This window comes from Orcinus orca, chromosome 16 (assembly GCF_937001465.1).
Source record: "Orcinus orca chromosome 16, mOrcOrc1.1, whole genome shotgun sequence".
Lineage (NCBI taxonomy): Eukaryota > Metazoa > Chordata > Mammalia > Artiodactyla > Delphinidae > Orcinus > Orcinus orca.
In genome coordinates, this window is record NC_064574.1 from 87,455,727 (window position 1) to 87,469,328 (window position 13,602).

Consider the following 13,602-nt stretch of genomic DNA (forward strand, 5'->3'; position numbering starts at 1 on the left):
TCGCTCTGGGCACCAAGGGACCGGGGCAGTGACCCCTGGCAGCACGGATCTGAGCCTCTCTCCAGCAGGAGGACCCAGGGGCAGGAAAGTCCAGGTGAGCCTGGACCCTCTTGTGTCAGAAAGTAAGGAATTGCTGGAACCATGATGGGCTTGTCGAGAGGACATGCGATGGAGCTCCCAGTAGCCCGATCGGGGACCAGTGGAGCAGAAGAAGGAAGGACTGTTGTGGGCTTTGGCTGCAGAATCAGTTCCTACCCAGGAGCCCCCGTTGATGGAAATAATGAATGGGGTAAATGTATCAGTGCAGGAAGGGACACCCCTCCTCCGGGTCCCAACCCACATGGAAGGAAGGGGCGTCGGTGGTCCTGAGGTTGGTGGGCAACGTGACGTGGAACAGCTTTGCCTGGTCTGGAGGGCGCCCTGCGAGGCACTTGGCAAGCAGCTGAGGCTTCTCAGCGTGGCTGCCTGACTGCCCGCTCCCCACAGCGCCTGCCCCGACCGATGCCCTGAGAAGGCGGCATTGCTTCTGCCGTTGTCTTCCCCGGAGTGCCTCACCTCAGTCTAATGAGCACACGCAGACACACCTGACATGCGGGACGGGCTGCAGAGTGAGGAACAGCGCTCCCCAGAAGGGCCGCGTCCTGGACAACAGATGGAGGGGCTGCCCCGGGCCAAGGGTCCAGGGAGGCTAGGGCCACCGGGGAGCCCGAGGGCCCGCACGTCAGTCACAGCACTTCTTGTCCTGTGCTCGCAGCGGGTGTCGTCGGGAGAAGCAGGCAGACAGAACTGGCCTGTTTCTGCAACTTTCTGGAAGTCTGAAATTATTTTGGAATCATTTAAAAAAATGTTTTGTGCTAAGCTCTTTGTAGTTGAACTTTCTATATACGTGATTGGGTAAATACTCACTTTGAAACACATTCATGAATCTCGGATAGAATGCAGACGTAGTGGTTTCTGCGTCAGGAGGGGACGGTCGGGCTCTTGACAAAGGGCAGCAGCTTCCCGCGCTGCCTGCTGTCTCCTGGGTCTCAGTTGCTAAAAATGCCAGGCTCAGGGGTCCAGACGTCCTGTCTGGTCCTGCCAAAGCTCCTGTGAGATATTTTTAGTTGCCCGTCATTTGTCATGTAAAGAATGCCTTTTATTTCTCATACATACTCGTCACGATGAGCCAGCGACATTATTAGAAGACAATTTCCAGAATGTTTTCCAAGTGTCCTCCTTAGACAGGAGGTAAGCCGGAGCAATCAGGTCAGACCTGGGCCCACAGCTGCCTTCCCGGCAAGTGAGGCCAATGGAGCCCCTTGACCTGGCTCTCACTCCAGCCCCTGGGGCGGAAGCTCGGGGCGCAGGGCCAGGCCACCCTCCGTCCACAGCCTCGCGCAGGCCTCCACTCTGCTGGCTGGGCCCCAGGTCCTTTTAGCAACTCTGTGAAAACCTCAGGCAGCACACAGGGTGGCTGGAATATGTCTACTGTTAGGAAGGCAGTGTTTTTATTTTTTAAAAGAGGCAAGTCAGGTTTCTTCCCCACTAACAGGTCAGCACAGACTTGGTGGCTTAAACAACACATTTATGCCCCAGCCCGGAGGCCACACGTCCAAAGGGGAGGGTCCGTCTCCTCCTCTTCCAGCTCCTAGAGGCACCGCGGTTCGTGGCCCGAGGCCGTCCTCCATCTGAGCCAGTGGCTTCTCTCATCCCCGACTCGGCCTCCTCCCCACACCTCCCTCTGGCCCTGGCCCTCCCACCTCCCTCCTGTTAGGGCCCTCGTGATGACATTGCCCACCCCCCCCAGCCCTGGCATAATCCCGCCTCCCTTCTCAAGACCCTTAACCACAGCTGCACAGTCCGCTTTGCCACGTGGGGCCGCAGAGTCTCGGGTTCCAGGACCAGGACGTGTGCACTTGAGGCTAGTCCTCTGCCGGCGGCAGCACCTGCCGGCGCTTTGGGAGGACGCTGGGGCGCGGCACGGGGCCGAGCGGCGGGCGGCTTGCTCAGGCTCCAGGACGGCCGAGCGCCTGTCCTCATGATGCGCAGCAGCCCAGGTGTGGGTCGAATTTTCTCAGGGCTGAGTTTAAATCCCTGTGTTTTTCGGAATCTTTGGCACTGGCTTTGCTGGGCTTGTTGCTGGCAGACGGCGGAGAATGGGTACGTACTTAATAACCGGGATCGGAAAGTCACTGCCAGCGTGGCGTGTGGGACGGGGCCCCCCTTCTTGTCAGGTGTCTGTCTGGACGTCCCCTGGTTCTCTGCAGGTGTGAGCGGGTTTGGAACCCTGAACGGCAGATGTTCAGGACGCCTGCCAGTCCGGGTGGTTTCCTGCTATTTTTCTTTTAGAAACTTTATTTTCCGTCACCCTATTTCCATTTTAAGAGTTTGTGGAAGAACAGCTTAAGACCGCTCGGTGGCGGTTCCTACCCACTCAGTGGCCTGAGCAGCGGGGAACCGCTGAACGGGCACAGAGGGCACCTGCACACCTTCGGACCAGTCCGCCACCTCAGGCTGAGCGGCAGGGAACTTTCTTTATGGCTGTATTTTATAACATGCACGTATCATTTTGATAGAAACAATAAAATCATTAGTTTAAAAAAGCTCATTGTGTTTAGTTGTATTTTATATCCTCTACAAGTTGCGTGCCTGTGGTTGTAACTTGCTGCGGCCCGTGAGCAGAGACTGTGCTAGTTTGTGTGTCGGGTGCCGTGTGGCCTTGCTGGTTGAGGGCAGGCTGGCCGCCACCAGGGCGTGGACCCTGTCAGCTCTTAAGGGAGGGGCCGCGTTGGTTCCCCGTGGGAAGTGGGAGCTCCGGCAGTGACCCCGGGGCGGGGGACAGGCTGGCCCTCATGAGCATGTCTTCCCGTCTGCGGTGCCGCTTCCCCAGCCTTTACTGGGGAAGAAAGGGCTCCTGTCTTTGGTGTCTGTCATTCTACCTGCCTGGTGCTTGAAGTCAGTCTTTTAGTGAAATTAGGTATTTATGGACTAGATAAAATGGGGCTTTATTGTTGCAGGAGGCATGAGGAGCGTTCTGTTAACCCGTGCAGCAAGTGACCTTGTCTTAACACTGTGAATAAAGTCTCTCCTGGAGGGATGGAATCAAGTCTCAGCTGTGCTTGTGGAGTGGGGGTCCCTCACCCCGGAAACAGGGCCGAGGGTGCTCTTGCAGAGCCCCGGGGGGAAGCGGGCGTCGGGGAGTCTCAGAGCAGCGGGCTTCCTGCCGTGTTCCCAGCAGGGCCCAGCGATAAACCCGCGACTTCCAGCACCTTCCGGGAGCCTCCATCTGCAGGATTCTGCCAGCTGCCCTTGCGTGGGATTTACAGAGCTACGTGCGATGGCAGATGAGGACTCAGCTTCCGGGGGCCCAGCGGTGTCTCTGATGGCCGCTTTCTGAGTGTGAAGGGAAGCAGATCTTTTGGGCACTGGGGACAGAGTGAGGCCCCATGATGGGCGCTGGGGGCTGCAGACTGTGTTGGGGGAACAGGCAGACCCTCCCGGACGGGGAGGGTCTCCGGCACCTCGGCGCTGGGGGGACAGAGCTTTCTGAGGGTGCTGAGCCGCGTTACCACGTCAGGGCAGGGGTGGGGGCAGTTAGGGTTGGTTAGGCCAGGGGTGGGCCGGCCTTGCTGCCGAAGGACAGAAGCCTGGGGGCCTTCCCCTTCTGGCGACCGCGGTCCTGGTGCCTCGGGGACAGAATGTGGTTGCATGGCGGCCCCTGCTGGACGGTGGCGGCACTGCAGCGCCTGAGAGACACCTGTGGGAGGGCTGTCCCCGGGGGCCCCCCCCCCGAGGGGACAGTGTTATGTGCAGTGGCCTCCACACTCCAGGACCTAAAGATTGGACCAGGGCTTTGCATGCCTGAGGCCCCAGGTCCTGCTGACACGACGGCCCAGCTGGGGGGTCCTGAGTGCAGTGGGGGCCCCAGCTGAGGCTCATCAACTCCCCCTGCCCCCCAGCGCCTGGGCCAGCGCCCTGCCCAGCACGGGCTCAGTGACGGCGGCAGGGGCCTCGCCGTCCACACCCACGGGCTGTGTGCCAGAGGGCGGCGGAGCCCCGTCCAGAGGAGACCACCCTGGGGCACAGGGAACTGGAGGAGGGCTTGCGCCGGGCCTCCGTTCCCGGCCTCACTCTGACCAGAGAGTCCTGGGCGTGATGGCTGTGGGGCCGGCTTTCCAGAGACCCCCGTGCCCTCGCTGGGTGGCAGCGCCCCATACTTGGCTTCTGACCCCAGCATTCGATGGTTGCCACCCTCACGGCCCTGGGATGGGCTGCGGTCAGCCGGGGGTTCTCACCAGGTGGTGGCTGAGGCTCCCCGAGGCCGTTCCGCGTGGCCAGCACCTGAGCGGAGGGGACTCAGGCAGAGTGGCCTCCACGGGGCCTCGGCAGGAGAGCAAGACAGAGACCGAGGCAGAGAGCTAGAGGGAGAGACACAGAGAGAAGGAGAGACACGCAGAGAGGAAGAGACGGAGTGCGCCAGGTGGAAGCTGCAGCCTTTCTCGGCAGCCCCGGAAGCGCCGTCCTCCACGGGTGGGAGTACTGGCTCCCGCCCCAGGTGGGGGCGAGCAGGTAGGTCCCACCTCTCAGTGGGAGCTGGGGGGGATGTCAGTGACGTGGTGCGAGATCCTGGGGGAGGGAAGATGGATGGATGATGGATGGACAGGGTGGGGCACAGACAGAGGACCCCTCTCTGGGAAATCCAGGACCCCTCACGCCCCGCCCCATCCCCCTGTCCGAGGCCTGTCCTGACAGGTTGGGTCAGAGCCCGGCCCGGCTCTGTCTGCAGTCTGCAGAGCCTGGTGAGCTGTGAGATGCGTCCAAAGGGGCTGCGGGCTTCCCCGCCGCTTCCCTCGGGGTGGGGGGGGGTCCCTCGTGCTCAGTCCTCAGGCCTGTGGTCTGATCCTGGAGACAAGCCTCAGGAGGCAGGTGACCCAGGGCCTCCCCGTCACTAAGGGCTGCTGAGGGGCGGAATGAAGGACCCCTCCGTTCAGTGGACCCGGTGGGCTCAGCACAGGGGCTGGGACTGTCACGTGAAAATACTCTTCAGATCCGAGGACTCACATGAGTAGAAACGCACCCCGCCGTTTCGTGACTGGGTTCTCTCACCGAGCATCGCATGTTCAAGGTTTGTCCAGGTTCTAGCTGTGTCAGCACTTCCTTCCTTTCCTGTGGCCGAGTCCTGTACCACTGCAGGGAGGGACCACGTTGTGTGTATCCATTCATCTGCTGATGGACGCGGGTCGTTCCCCTTTGGCTCCTGTGAGTAACGCTGCACGTGCATGTTTCTGAGTGAACGTGTGTTTTCTGTCTCGCGTGTGTACCTCGGAGTGGCACTGCTGGGTTGCGTGGTGAGTGTGTTTAAGTGTCAGCACTGGCGAGTCTCTGGCTGAACTGCCCCCGTCCCAGCGTGTGTGCGGCCGTGTCTCGTCTCCCTGACCACGCGTGGTGCTGAGCGGCGTCACGTGCACACTGGCCGTCTGTGCGTCTTCCTTGGAGAAGGCTCTGTGCAGATCCTCTTCCCGCTGACTTGTAAGAGTTCTTTATAAGTGAGTTTTTAAAATTTATTTATTTATTTTATTTTTGGCTGCGTTGGATCTTCGTTGCTGCGCGCGGGCTTTCTCTAGTTGCAGCGAGCGGGGGCTACTCTTTGTTGCAGTGCGCGGGCTTCTCACTACAGTGGCTTCTCTTGTTGCAGAGCACGGGCTCTAGGCACACGGGCTTCAGTAGTTGTGGCACACGGGCTCAGTAGTTGTGGCTCGTGGGCTGTAGAGCACAGGCTCAGTAGTTGTGGCCCGTGGGCTCTAGAGCACAGGCTAAGTAGTTGTGGCACACGGGCTCAGTAGTTGTAGCTCGTGGGCTCTAGAGCACAGGCTCAGTAGTTGTGGCACATGGGCTCAGTAGTTGTGGCTCGTGGGCTCAGTAGTTGTGGCTCGTAGGCTCTAGAGCACAGGCTCAGTAGTTGGGGCCTGTGGGCTCTAGAGCGCAGGCTCAGTAGTTGTGGTGCACGGGCTCAGTAGTTGTAGCTTGTGGGCTCTAGAGCACAGACTCAGTAGTTGTGGCTTGCAGGCTATCTAGAGCGCAGGCTCAGTAGTTGTGGTGCACAGGCTTAGTTGCTCTGCGGCATGTGGGATCTTCCTGGACCAGGGCTCGAGCCTGTGTCCCCTGCATTGGCGGGCAGGTTCTTAACCACTGTGCCAGCAGGGGAGCCCCTATCAGTGAGTTTGAGTTGTGCTGATTTGTGTGTGAACTGCAGATCCACGGCTGGATGTTGCTGCTGCTGCGGGCTCCCCAGACTGCATCTGGGACCTTTCCCTGCGGCTCCCACCCCTGCCCCAGCCAGGCCGCCCGTGCTCACTGCCTTTGGGAAGCCACGTCCTGGCAGCCTCGCTCCAAGCCCGAGAGATGCTCCACCCTCCTCCTCCTGCAAGATGCTGGTTCTCTTAGGGACACCAAGCAAAAAATATTTTTAAATGTCCCCAAACCCACTAAACAACCCATAGCGCCCTGCCCCCACAGACACCCCACCCCACATGTCACCTCTGGGGACAACCCTGAGACCCTGTCTTCCCAGGGGGTCTCCAGGGCCGGTGCCGCTCTCAGATGGAGAAACCGTCCTGGTCCCAGGGGCCTGTCCCTGCTGCCCCCTGGCTTTGGGGTGGGGAGGGGCCTCCATACCTGTGTCTGTTAAGCACACGCAAAGCTCCCGAGTGGCCCTGCTGTACCAAGGGTCCCCTTTCCTTTAGGTTTTTCTGTGTTTCTCTTGGTGAAGAAAAAAATAAAAAGATCCTTTTTGTTGGGGGTGGGGCCGGAGGCTGAGGGCAGAGGCTCAGGAGTTGCACTGGGTGAGGGCTTTAAAACAGGAACTGTCCCAAGCCACACCAGGAAGCTGGTCCTCGTGGCCAGGCGTGTCCCCGTCGCTCATTTTCGCCACCATCTTCGTGCCATCTCCACCCTTCTGGGGGGTGCCTGCTTCCTCAGCCCCCAGTGGAGGGCTGACCCCAAATCCCCAGCCACCCCGCTCCTGGGAAGACCCACGGGGGTCCCCTCTGGGTCTGGCTCAGCAGGCACGGGGAGGAGGGTGGGCGCAGGCGGAGGGATGCCTCTGCAGCCCTGCGAGGCCCCAGGAGGGTTCTGGCCTGGTTCCTGCCCTGCTCCATTCTCGCCCAGCGCCACCCCGGAACCTAGTGGCTGCTCAGCCCCCGAGCACAGCGCGTCCAGGGAAGGGCTGGAAGGCAGCGCCCACTCTCCCCACCCCCGTGCCAGGGCTGGGGCTAATTCATCCTAAACCCGGCTCTCAGGCCAGGGGTGCTGGCACAGCCTGGGGCTCCCCGTCTTCTCCCCTACTTAGACGGGTCAAGCTGCTAAGGGCTCTGCATACAGCAGGCGCTGCGAGAATGCTGTCGAGGGGAGGGGCCTATGGAAGGAAGGACGTGGCTGCCCAGAAGGCCGGCACACGCGTCAGCCAGGGAGCTCTGAGCATCGCTGTGCCCCTGCCGCTGGCGACCTCTGCGCTTGGCGTGTCCCCTCCCCTCCCTTCCCCTCCCCGTCCGGGCAGGGGTGCCTACCCACCTGCTCTACAGAAGCTCCTTAGGAGTCTGGGGACAGCTGCCAGTGGCTGGGGGCTGCACTGCCCTCTGTGGGGATGAGGATGCCTGCTGCACCCCCGCCCCGGTGCTGGTCCTCTGCCTGCCAGCACCCCCACCGCCTTGCAGCCCCCCTCGGCCCTCCCACCTCAACTTCTGGGCCCTCCCCTCCCCCCCCCCCCCCACCGCCCGTCTTCGTGGCCATCTCCCCACCTCCTGCACGGCCCTCTGCTGCCCAGGTCGTTGGTGCTGCTGCCCAGCGGGCCCCGGCCCCCTCCTGGGCAACCCACCCACTGTAGCTGCCTCGGCGTCGACTGCCCTGGACTCTGTCCCCAGCCCTGGAGTGGAGCCCTTCCTGGATCTTCTGTGGGCTTTGGCGGCCCCACCATCCCCAATGCCTTCCTCGGGCCACGAAGCCCTGAGTCCCGGGCATTTCCCGTCCCCTACACCCAGGCAAGCACAGCTGTCTCCCCACTCACCCTCGTGTGCCCCCCCCAAAAGCAGACAGAGTGGTCACTCTCCTTCGTCCCCATCCCCCTCAGAACAGGAGCCGGACCCCCAGGGCCGTTCGGGGACCCCGGGGTCTGGCCCCCAGCAGCCCCAGGACCCTGGGCCAGCCTGTGTCTGGCTGTGGCCCACCCTGGGCTGCCTGTCACCTTCTGAATTTTGTGAGTCCTGAGCCCTGCACCCCAGCCCCACTGCACCCCGTGCCTTCACTCCAGCCTGGGCGTGGGAGGGTGGGGGGCGCTGCAGATCTTGACCTGCCTGTCTCCTCTTTTAAGAGTCTGTTTCTTGAATTCTCACTTCCTCCTGCCTACCTGGACAGTATCTTCACCTCCTTAGCCGGATGGGAATACAGAGACAGTGAACAACCCACTGCCAAACAGGGCGTGGCTGTGCGCTCAGCCCTGCCTGCTCCGCACCTGCCCTACTCTGAGGCCCCTGTAGCTTCCCTGCCCCTCTTGGACCCTCAGCAACCCTGCCCTGCTTGAGGAGTGGGGTGTCTCTTTGTTTCCGAGCTGTATGTTCATCCCAGCCCTTCCACCTAGAAGCCACGTGCGGCCTTGGGTGTGATTGAACTGCTCTGTGCCTCAGTTTCCCCATCTTTAAATGGGGATTAAATAAGAAAACACATGTGAGGGGTCTGACCTAATGCCTGGTGCTGTTGGTAGAGTAGCTGTTGTTGTAATTGACGTCAGCCTGTCTTCAGTGATGTGCTCCACTCTGCTGTGTGGCAGATTCTGACCCTGGCACGGGGACCCAGAGATGAAAATGCCACCCATCCCTCCCACAAGGCCCTAGAAGGGCTGCGTCCCTGCTGTTGGGCAGAGTGGGCGGCTGGGGGCCGGGCAGGGGCCAGGCCTTGGTGAATTGGCACCAGCACAGCCTCCACGGAGGGCGAGGTGGCAGGCCTGTCACCAGTTGGGATGCTCTTCCCCTTGTCCCAGAGGTGCCACTGCCGGATGTGGACCCACCCGAGACGATTGCAGAGCGTCCGACTGTGATCCCAGCAGATGGAAGACGCCCGCCCCTCAGCCAGTCCCTGGGGAGCAAGTCGTTGTTCAGCTCTGAGTAGAACGCAGCCGTTGGGAAAGAAAGGGGCAGATCTGTGTGTATGGACTCGAAAAGGGGCGCGTACGGTTTACTCAGTGAAAATAAACCGACCCAAAACCCCCAGCAGCAGACCAGAGGAATAGGGACTCCCTTGGTGTTCTAACAGGCCGAGGACCATTCTGGAAGGATGCTAATGGTGTTAACAATGGTTGGCTCACAGTTGCCGGGGCGGGGGTGGAGGTGGGGAGATTCAGTCTGGTACTGTTTGAATTTGTTTTTAACAAGATGCATCGTTGCATTCATAATTTAAGAAGAAAATGAAAAGAATTTGAAAAAATGCGGTGGGGGGGGCGCATCACCTCCCTCCCTCCCTGTGTCTCGGTCCTGGCCTCCTGACTCAGAACGGGCTTTATCGGGAGCACCGCGGCCCACCCCTTGTCCTGTCTCTGCGGGGTGGACGGCGGGGGCCCTTCTCCAGCCTGAGCACCCACCGCACTCACTGGGCCTTGTCACCTGCCGGCCATCTCCTCCCAGGGCAGGGATGGTGTGAGCCCCGGCCCCCAGCACTGGGCACACACCCCTCCCTCCAACAGGCATTCCCAGCGTGCCCACTGGACCTGGTGTGCTGACCCCCTGGGCGCACAGTAGGTGTCCAGGCGCTGTTGGGGCCCAAATGACCGAAGGATGATCCCACCCAGGCCTGTGGTTATTCGGTTCCCTCAAGCCCCCCACCACTGTGGCTGGTGGCCTCTCGCTCGGGCAGGTGGGCCGCTGCGCTGGGATAGGGTGGGCGGAGGCGGCAGCGGCGGCGGCGGCGGCGGCGGCGGCGGCGGGCAGACCTCCCCGGGCGGGTCCCCGGGCGCGCGGGCGGGCGGGTTCCCGGGCGCGCGGGCTGGGACGCCGGGCGCGCGGGCTGGGACGCCTGGCCGGCGCGGGAGGAGGCTGCCCGCCCTCCCGCGCCGCTGGGGGCCGCCCGCGGGCCGCGCCGGCCAGAGCGCGCCGTGCGCCCCGGGCCCCGCGCCGGCACACGCTCGGCTGCCGCGGCGGCGACGAGAGCGGCGGCGGTGGAGCCGGGCCGGGCGGCAGGAATGCGGAACCGGCGCGCGGGCTGAGCTGCTCAGGATGGCGCAGGGGCGGCGGCGGCGGGCGGCCTGCGCGGGGCCCTAGCGCGGCGGGGCGGACGCTCCCCACCCGGCGTCGCGGGGGGCGGCAACGCGGCCATGGCCAAGGAGCGGCGGAAGGCCGTGCTGGAGCTGCTGCAGCGGCCGGCGAACGCGCGCTGCGCGGACTGCGGCGCCCCGGGTAGGTGCGGGCCCGCTGGCTGCGCCCGGGGTAGCTGGGGGTCTGGGTGGGTGCGGGCCGGGTAGTGGCCGGCCCGCGTGTGGGAGGGCCCGAGTGGATGCGGCCCGGGGTGGGTGCCGGCCTGGATGCCAGCCCCGGGGTCGGGGAGGGGTGCTGCGGCGCCTGCTTGGGGGGGGGCGCGGGCAGCGCAGCCTGGTCCCCGCTCGGGTGGGGCGCGGGCCCGAGGGCATCTGCCGGGACCCGGACATCGCCTGCCCGCCCACGGCCCCTGGCCTGCGGCTGTGTCTCCGCCTCCCCTCCCCCAGGCTGCGTGTCTCGCTGTCACCCGCGGACCGCCGCCGCCTTGCGAAACCTGGGGCTCCGCAAAGAAAGAGGAAATCGCGGCTGGCGACCGGCTGCAGGGAGGGGACGGACAAGCGGGCCGCGGGCCTCTGTGCGTGGGTGTGGGGTTCCACCTGGCCCTGCCCCCCACCTGCGGGTGACGTCATGGGCCCCCGCCTGGAGCCCCCCTCTAGCCCTGCACCCGGCGGCAGGGGGAGGAAGCACCTGCCGCCTCCACGTGGACCCCGTGGGAACGGGCGCCCCTCCCCCCACCCGGCCTCACTGCTCTGGGGCAGGTGGCCAGTTCAGGTGGGGCAGAGGGGCAGGTGCAGCTCGGAACAAGCACTAGGCTACCTGCACCCCATCCTCCCAGCAGGCATCTCCTAGACTTTGCTCCTGGGTGGTGCCCGCTATGGGTTGATTTCCAAGGCGCCAGAGCCCTGGGGCTACGTGTGCTGGGACTGGCAGGAGGAGAGAAGGCTTTGCTCTCGGACCAGTGGCGCCCTGCTTCTGGGCTGGCAGCCCCTGGCGCGGCTTCGCTGCGGTGGGGGGTGGAAGAGCCCCGAGAGGCTCACCTGCTCAGGCCCCCAGCAGGGAGGACGGCTCAGCTCAGGCGCTGTCCCCAGGCTCTGCGGGGACACACGGGGCGCTCCACTGGGGGCTCCTAGCCTGAGCCCCTCAGAACAAACCTACCACAGCAGGGAGTGGCCGAGCCCCCGGGGGGGAAGGTGGGAAGACTCTGCATTTGTTCTGAGACTCCTGTTTGAGACACAGTCTCTGGACACCCCGCAAGTAGGACACCCCCCCAGCTCTCCTCTGCTGCTCGCCCGCTGGGCTAGGAGGGGTCCCCAGCGCAGCCCCCGCCCCTGCCGAGTGCTGGGCATCTGCTGGGCAGCTGCAGTGTGGCTTCGAGAGGCCACGCCAGAGCTGGAGTGTCCCAGAGGGGCGGCAGATTGAGGGCCTTTCCTCGCCGCCCTGAGGGCCTGCCTCGCCTGTCTGTGCAGTGAGGCGGCAGCACCGTCCCCTCCGAGCCTACTCTCGCCCGCTCCGCCGTCCCACCTCCCTCTCCCAGACCTGTGTTTCCACTTGTCGGGAGAGCGGCCGTGCCAGGGAGCAGTCTGGTGAGGAAGGGCGGTCAGCATGTTCTGCTCTCAGGCTTGGCGTTGGGGGCCCGGGCAGTGGGGAGCTGGCCCCGGCCCTCCCCTTCCTGGCCACCCTGCCCAGCGGGGGCTTCTCTGGACCCAGAGCCTCCCTGGCAGGAGGGACAGTGGGCTTCCTTGGTGTGGTGGGCCCTGCAGCTGCCGTGCCCACCCACCCACTCGGTCCAGGGGTGTGGCCCTCCAGCAGGTACAGGGGGTCAGGAGTCGCCGGCTCTCCCTGGCGTCGGGCCCGCCTCTGCTTTTCAGACTCGGTCCATGACCTCAGCATCTTGCCTCATCTTGTCTGGCAGCCTGACAAGACAAGATACGGGCTGTTGCCCCCATTTTACAGCTGGGGTGACTGAGAACTTGAGCTGTCTTAGGGGACATGGGGCCTCAAAGGCAGACCGGCTCTCCTGCCCTGACCTCCCGTGACCCCCATGTGATGCCCGCGCATGGTCTCTGCTAGAGCCCCGCTGGTCCGTCCATAATCTGTGCCACTGTGGGGTGTCACTGGGACCTCCCATCCCTGCTGTGGCCCAGATAGGCAACTCGGGCCCACTCTGGCATTGATGGGGGCTGGAGGGGGGACAGAACACCGTCACATGGACTGGTTCATGGCTGCTCTTCTCAACTGCAGCCCACCAGGAGCTGGGTGCCTCAAGGGTGAGGGTCCCCACGGCCTGCACTCTGCACCACAGGACACGGGGTGGTCCCTGGCCCCCCTAACCACCAGAGCAGATCTGGGAAGACCTCACAGCTGGCCATGCAAGGGCTGCTGGGAGGAACGCAGTCTGGGGTTGGCTGCAGCCCCCATGGGACCTGCTCCCAGATCCTCCCATTGTCTGCTCCAAGAGTGGGTCCCCTGCCCTTGAACACAGGGCCTTGTCTAACAGCTTCCAGAGAGGCTGCTCTCGTTGCAGGCCTGGTGGTGGTCTGGGGGGTGTCCTCCACCTTGGAGGGTGTGGGTAGGGGGCTGTGCCTCTTACTTCCTCTGAGTCACCTGCCTAGTTGGGACAAATGACAGTGTCACCTTTGAAGCTCAGGTCTGATGCCCAGGAAGGACATGGCCTGTCAGCTCTTTCATTGGGCTGAGGTGGGGGTGATCATTCTGTGGGGCTTTAATGCATGTCACCTGGACCTTGGGATTGCCTAGAGCGCCAGGCAGAACCACCTCTGAGCACACGTGGGCCTTCTGATTGGCGGTGAGGTCTGGGCTCGTTAAGGAGAGCTTCCTGAGAAGACGGATGGTTTGGGACGGCGGTGTGGAGACCCTGCTGCTCCTGGACCGGGGGTGTCTGGGTGTGAGTGGCCCTGGGGGCCCGTCCTCGCAGCTCTGCCAGGACTGGAGCAACTGCCTGCAAGACCAAGGCGGTGAACTCAGAGCGGGAGGTCCTCCCTCAACCCTGGAAGGCTTCAAGGCAGAGGTGACTTTTCAGACATCGCTGTAAACCTGGGCAGAGAGGAATTTCGGGAATTTGGCTTAGTTTGGGAGAGGGTCCTCTGAGAGCGTGGTTGGCAGGGGGCTGCTGAGGAGTGGGCTGGGCAGGCAGTCCGTGCTCCCTGGAGCAGCAGCCCACTTGGGTTTTGGGTTCAATTGTTTTTTCATTGTGGTAAAATATACAAAAAAGTTATTTTTCAGTGTGCAGCTCGGTGGTGTTAAGTACCTTCACATTGTTGTGCAGCCATCACCACCACCCATCTCACAGCTCTTTCCATCT

The 13,602-nt window shown here is 63.1% G+C and overlaps 1 protein-coding gene across 3 annotated transcripts in view; it reads left to right on the top strand.

The window, feature by feature from the left end:
• The first annotated feature begins 10,125 nt into the window (after positions 1-10,125).
• ADAP1 (ArfGAP with dual PH domains 1) overlaps positions 10,126-13,602 on the top strand; it is a 63,613-nt gene continuing 60,136 nt past the window's right edge. The window contains exon 1 of one of the 3 annotated variants that reach the window (XM_012532712.3): positions 10,126-10,421. In XM_012532712.3, coding sequence (XP_012388166.1) covers positions 10,340-10,421 — 82 coding nt within the window. In that variant the 5' untranslated portion in view covers positions 10,126-10,339. The remainder of the gene's footprint in view (positions 10,422-13,602) is intronic. The other 2 variants (XM_004268990.4, XM_033426780.2) reach the window with 2 other exon arrangements.